Source organism: Nicotiana attenuata, unplaced genomic scaffold (genome assembly GCF_001879085.1).
Source record: "Nicotiana attenuata strain UT unplaced genomic scaffold, NIATTr2, whole genome shotgun sequence".
NCBI lineage: Eukaryota > Viridiplantae > Streptophyta > Magnoliopsida > Solanales > Solanaceae > Nicotiana > Nicotiana attenuata.
This window is the reverse complement of record NW_017671731.1, coordinates 61001-66603: the sequence shown is the minus strand read 5'-3', so window position 1 is coordinate 66603 and position 5603 is coordinate 61001. Positions and strand designations below refer to the sequence as shown.

The 5603-nt window shown below is 35.2% G+C and overlaps 1 protein-coding gene across 2 annotated transcripts; it reads left to right on the top strand.

Moving 5' to 3' along the window:
* The first annotated feature begins 641 nt into the window (after nt 1-641).
* Nucleotides 642-5019, top strand: LOC109209902 (ABC transporter G family member 22-like). Of its 2 annotated transcripts, none has more exons than XM_019373261.1 (11): nt 642-677; nt 868-1307; nt 1413-1522; nt 1615-1847; nt 1930-2085; nt 2344-2527; nt 2616-2924; nt 3002-3289; nt 3377-3661; nt 3745-3852; nt 4714-5019. In XM_019373261.1, exons 2-11 carry the CDS (start codon nt 905-907, stop codon nt 4936-4938), a joined length of 2301 nt encoding a protein of 766 aa, XP_019228806.1. In that variant the 5' UTR covers nt 642-677; nt 868-904; the 3' UTR covers nt 4939-5019. The 2 variants fall into 2 exon arrangements, with proteins under 2 accessions (XP_019228806.1, XP_019228808.1); XM_019373263.1 differs by having other exon boundaries at nt 667-677; nt 880-1307.
* Nucleotides 5020-5603: the final 584 nt, after the last annotated feature.

Genomic DNA, 5603 nt, shown 5'->3' with positions numbered 1-5603 from the left:
AAATACTTTGCCAACCGTTACAAGATCAACCTAGCTATGAAGAGGCTTTTCTGTTAAAACACTTACTTAAAATTTTACAAATTTGACCATTTAACTTTTGTATACTGACAGTGAAGATCTTTTATGCTACGTTTGTCAATATAATAAGTTATATGAGTTAGACTTGTAAGAATTGATTTGTGGACAAAAGTTTGGGCTATACGTCTCAGGAAGGGCTGGAATGGTGCATTTCAGAAAATGTCAAATTACAGTTGGATCTACTTGTTTTGGGAAACTGGAATGGCCAATACGAAACATGTTTAGGGTAAAATTTCATGTCATCATTATTCAGTTAAAATTGACGTGACAAAATTCTAATCGTATGGTGATTTTGTATGCCAATTACTGTTGAATTACTTTAGCTTTAGGGAATTCCAAATGAAGCCAAATGAGTCTAAGCTAGCAAATGGAAGAACCAATCAAAATGTGCATTCTAGACATTGTGAAAAAGAAACATCAAATGTACTAGTAGAGTTCCATATTCTACTCCTGAACGATTGAAAGATGCATTAATTGAGACAAAAATTAATATGCCAATGTTGTCACCACCATTGGCACTTCAAAAAAAGGTCTATATAAACTTATGACAAGAAAACTCAAGTGACAGTAAACCTTCTAATTCAACAAATCTTGCTCAGGTTGCTCTCTTTCTCTGCTGCAAAACTAACTAACTCTTTCTTTTTGTCCTAGATTGTCTTAGACATATCTTCACTTTTGTTGTTAATGTTGTAATGAAAAGAGTTTTTTGTAAATAACTCTGCATTATATGTTTAATCTGATACATTATCTTTCTTCTTTATTTATTGTTCCCTTAATAACTTTATGCAGTTGAGTTCACAGTCTGAAGGCCAACCAACCACAAGATATGGAGCAACAACTAGTTCTCTCCAAGAGCATTGACAATAATGAAGCTGTTATCATGCAGAATATCGATGAGGATGAGATTTTCCCATCTGAAAAAACCAACTATGTAGTTTGCACAAGTAAAATAGAAGGCAATAAAAAGACTAAGAAAGGCTTAATAAAGATGCGAAGCCTGGACTTTGCAAAGGAATCACCAATACACGGAAAATCTCTGCATCATGCAAGATCATTTAGTTCTCATTTTCTAATAAACATAGATGAGATAATGAGCGATGATGATAACGAAAAAGGTGCACTTATAAGCAAGACTTCAAGTGGAAATATGGGAATTTTCCCCTACGACCAATCCTCCATTACCTCACAAAGCATCTCTGATGACGTGACATTAGAAAACACGCGAAAAAGTAAGAAAATCATTAATGCATCAGAACATAAAATATAGCAGCCTCAATAGCGGCTAGGTTGCCATTTTTATGTATGTGATTTCTTTGACAATTTTTATTGTTCAGAGAACAATATCATGGAAGTGAAGACATCATGCACTATGGATCAGGAGGATGAAGATTCATGCAGCTGGAGAAGAATACAAATTGAGCCAACATTACGTATACGTCTTAAGGTGGTTAATGCATGGATCTCTTATGAACATTCAACTTCTTATAACATATAAGGATTAAGATTAATAAATACATTTTTCTCGTTGTTTTGCAGTTTCAGGATGTGAAGTACACAGTGGCGTTGAAGGGAGAAAAGCATTCTGATGCAGAAAAGTGCATACTGCAAGGAGTGAGTGGTTCAGCCTGTCCAGGTGAAGTTCTTGCTTTAATGGGACCTTCAGGTGGTGGTAAAACAACTTTACTCAAGCTTCTGAGTGGAAAGGTAAAGAATGATAGTGGAATGATTACTTACAATGACCAGCCATATAATAAGTCACTGAAACAAAGGTAAATGCACTAACTACTCTTGATAAAAATTCCATCCTAATATTATAGTTCAAATGGAGAATTATTGATAATCACTCAACAGGATCGGGTTTGTGCTGCAAGATGATGTTGTATTTCCCCATCTCACTGTGAAAGAAACCTTAACATACGCTGCTTTGCTTCGTCTACCCAATAAGTTAACTAAAGAACAGAAGAAAGAGAGAGCTATTAGTGTTATAAATGAGCTTGGCCTAGAAAGGTAACAATTCTTCATTTTCTACTAACAAATGTGAGAAACTGTATGATTGTTCTTCTTTCTACTTCTAAGGGTGATATATTCTATCTTAACCAACAAAATAAGCTCTCTTTATTAGTTGTTTTGATGATTATACTACATAAAAAGAAAAGAATTTCACATGAACAGTCTTGTCATGTCAAGTTGACTCTAGCTTAACTTTCTTGATGCTTCTAAGATTGTAATACCTTGTAAAGTTGGACACTGAAGTTGTTATTTCAGGTGCCAAGACACAATAATTGGAGGGGTATTTGTTAGAGGAATTTCAGGAGGCGAAAGAAAACGAGTTTGCATTGGAAATGAAATTCTTCTGAATCCATCACTTTTGTTCCTAGATGAACCAACATCTGGTTTGGATTCAACCACAGCACTTCGAATCGTGCAGACGTTGCACAACATTGCCAGGGTACTCGTTGTGAAAGAGTAGTCTCATTTTAGACTAGCTTTCAAAAGTCTCATTGAACAAAACATCTTCTTTTTTTTTTTTTTTATAGGCTGGCAAGACAGTGGTAACAACAATACATCAACCATCGAGTAGATTATTCAGCAGATTCGATAAGCTGATTCTTTTGGGACAAGGCTGCTCAATGTATTCTGGCAAAGCCTCTGAAGCAATGCTATATTTCTCTTCAATTGGTTGTTCTCCCCTCATAGCAATGAATCCAGCAGAGTTTCTTATTGATCTTGCAAATGGAAATATAAAAGACAAGTCTATTCCTTCAGATCTAGAGAACAAGTTTCTACCAGGAAACCATCATTTTAAGAGCGAAAATGAAGGACCTTCCTCAGCTGATGTTCATGAGGTATAGCAGATCAGCCTTCTTTTCTTCTCTGTAATAACCATATGATAATATATATCTAAAAGAACCAAAAATTTCAGTATTTTGTTGGGGCTTATGAGTCAAGGGTTGCCAACGAAGAGAAAATAAAGCTCCTGAACCATCGCCTAATAGAGGAAGATTCAGAAGAGCAGAGTTGGCCTAATTTAAGAGATTCTGGTGCAACATGGAACCAACAGTTTTCAATTCTTTTCACAAGAGGTATTAAGGAGCGAAGCCACGAATACTTCAGCAGTCTTCGGATAATTCAAGTCATAGCTACAGCTATTATTGTTGGCTTACTATGGTGGCATTCAGACACTTCATCTCCTGAAAAGGTGGCAGATCAGGCAAGTAATGAAATGCTTATTTTGTTTTAAACTAGCATGTTTCTATCTTTCCAGTTCTTTAACAAATTTGGTATGGAAAATTTGCAGGCAGGACTATTGTTCTTCATTTCAGTATTTTGGGCTTTCTTTCCTCTATTTGCAGCAATCTTCACATTCCCACAAGAAAGGGCAATGTTGGTTAAAGAGAGATCAGTGAACATGTACAAGCTTAGTGCCTATTTCGTCGCCAGAATTACTACTGATTTGCTTCTGGACATAGTTTTGCCTGTAGTATTCTTGGCGATTGTATATTTCATGGTTGGGTTGAAGCTGACATTCCCTGCATTTTCTTTAACTTTGGTCACTGTTTTACTCTGCATAATTGCTGCTCAGGTTAGAGGTTAAATTTGTTTGCCAATCATTACTATATTGTAGCATACTATTTTGATATAACATTTCATGTTACCTTTGTTCAGGGCTTAGGTTTGGCTATAGGTGCAGCATTCATGGATGTGAAAAAAGCAACAACTTTTGCTTCTGTTACTCTCATGACATTCATGTTGTCTGGAGGATTCTTTGTCCAGGTAATTAATACTTCCTCCGGTCCGTAATAAGTGACCTTTTGATCTTCGGCACACTCCTTAAATACTAACTCCTAGAAAACAAAATAGGTATTTTGCCTAATATACCCATAATTAAAATTTGCACATTGTTAACTTGACACATTGGGATATGTAAATAAAGAAAAATTTTGAAAAAACAAATTAATTTCTTCTTGATTAAGTAAAAGGTCACTTATTAAGTAACGTTTTATAAGCAGATGGATCACCTTCACAAGTGGATAAATCAACGTTAATGTTAGGTTTATTATAACTGTCACTAACTTAATTACTGAGATGCTTCCGTTATGTCAAAGAGATTCAATAATTTATATATGTTTGCACAGCGTTATTTTCCGACATAACATTCAATTGAACCTCCTTTGGACCACGTAGCTACGTCCTTGCTAGCAGCAAGTACTACTTATTATGTACAATTTGCACCACGCCCCTACCCTATCTGAATGGTCTAGATCCCATTAGGCTGTAGAGAAAAGGCACTCTAACTTTTCAGGAACAATAAATGGAGTAGGGTAAGAAAGAGTTTGTCAATATCAGCTGCAATGTGCACCTTAAAAAAAAGGTCATCACATCAACCAATTATAATGTATGATTTTAATTGTTTAAAGGGCAGTCCGGTGCACTAAGCTCCTGATATGCACCGAGTCCGGGGAAGGGTCGGACCACAAGGGTCTATTGTACGCAGCCTTACCTTGTATTTTGCAAGAGGCTGTTTTCACAACTCGAACCCGTGACCTCCTTGTCAAATGGCTCCAAATTTACTAGTTACGCCAAAGCTCCCTTCAATGATTTTAATTGTTTGTGACTTAACTTTTGTGATTGCAGGAAGTTCCAAGATTCATTTCATGGGTTCGGTATATCTCTATTAACTATCACACATACAGACTTCTCTTAAAGATTCAGTATAACTCCTTGGGAAGTTCAAAGTATGGATCAGTTGTCCCTGAGTCTGGTGGAGTTGAAGTAGGAGCAATGTTGGTGATGATCATTGGATATAGGTTATTAGCCTACTTCCTCCTTAAAAAAATGAAACTGAGAACAACTACATAATTGAATTTTCTTTTATCATTCAAGCTCCAATTACTACCAATAAGTTGTACTGCAACATTTTGTACTATGTTCTTTCTTAATCTATTTCATATGTTTCCTTCTTTATATTTATTTTTTAGTTGTGGAGATAGAGAGTTTTGGGACTACATATTTTGAACTTCTAATTTGCATCTAGATGAATCACTTCTTTTTCCTTGTTGTTCAGAAGTGGAGGCGCATAGTGAGGTGTTTTACCTACTATGAGATGAAACAAATTATTTTTTAATTTTTAATTTACCTGAAAATGAAAATAATATTTAAAGAATATTAGAAATTGAAGAAAGTAGAATGAAAATGCGAGATTTTTCATTTAACTATCTAAGCATATATGTGATTAATCATATGATGAGCAACCAATTCTTAATTATATGTAGGACAATACACTATTTAAGTTATACATAATGAAATAGAAATTAACCTGAACATCTAAGGTGATAATTCAAGACGTAAAATATGCACAAGACATTTTGGGGCATATAGGACAACCAACAACTCATGGTATTAAGCATGAATTGTACTAACACATCACCTATGTATCGAGGTTGTCAGCCCTATGAGACATTAGGCATAGGATGCCTCACCTCGAGAAGAATCCTGAACAAGTTCTCTTTTATAATTTCATAGAC

Excerpts from the sequence above, each read along its gene's own strand:
- LOC109209902 (XM_019373261.1), top strand. The coding sequence starts at position 905 with ATGGAGCAACAACTAGTTCTCTCCAAGAGCATTGACAATAATGAAGCT. Across the intron at positions 2,086-2,343 it reads AATGAGCTTGGCCTAGAAAG|GTGCCAAGACACAATAATTG; the intron begins GTAACAATTCTT and ends TTGTTATTTCAG. Across the intron at positions 3,853-4,713 it reads CTGGAGGATTCTTTGTCCAG|GAAGTTCCAAGATTCATTTC; the intron begins GTAATTAATACT and ends TTGTGATTGCAG.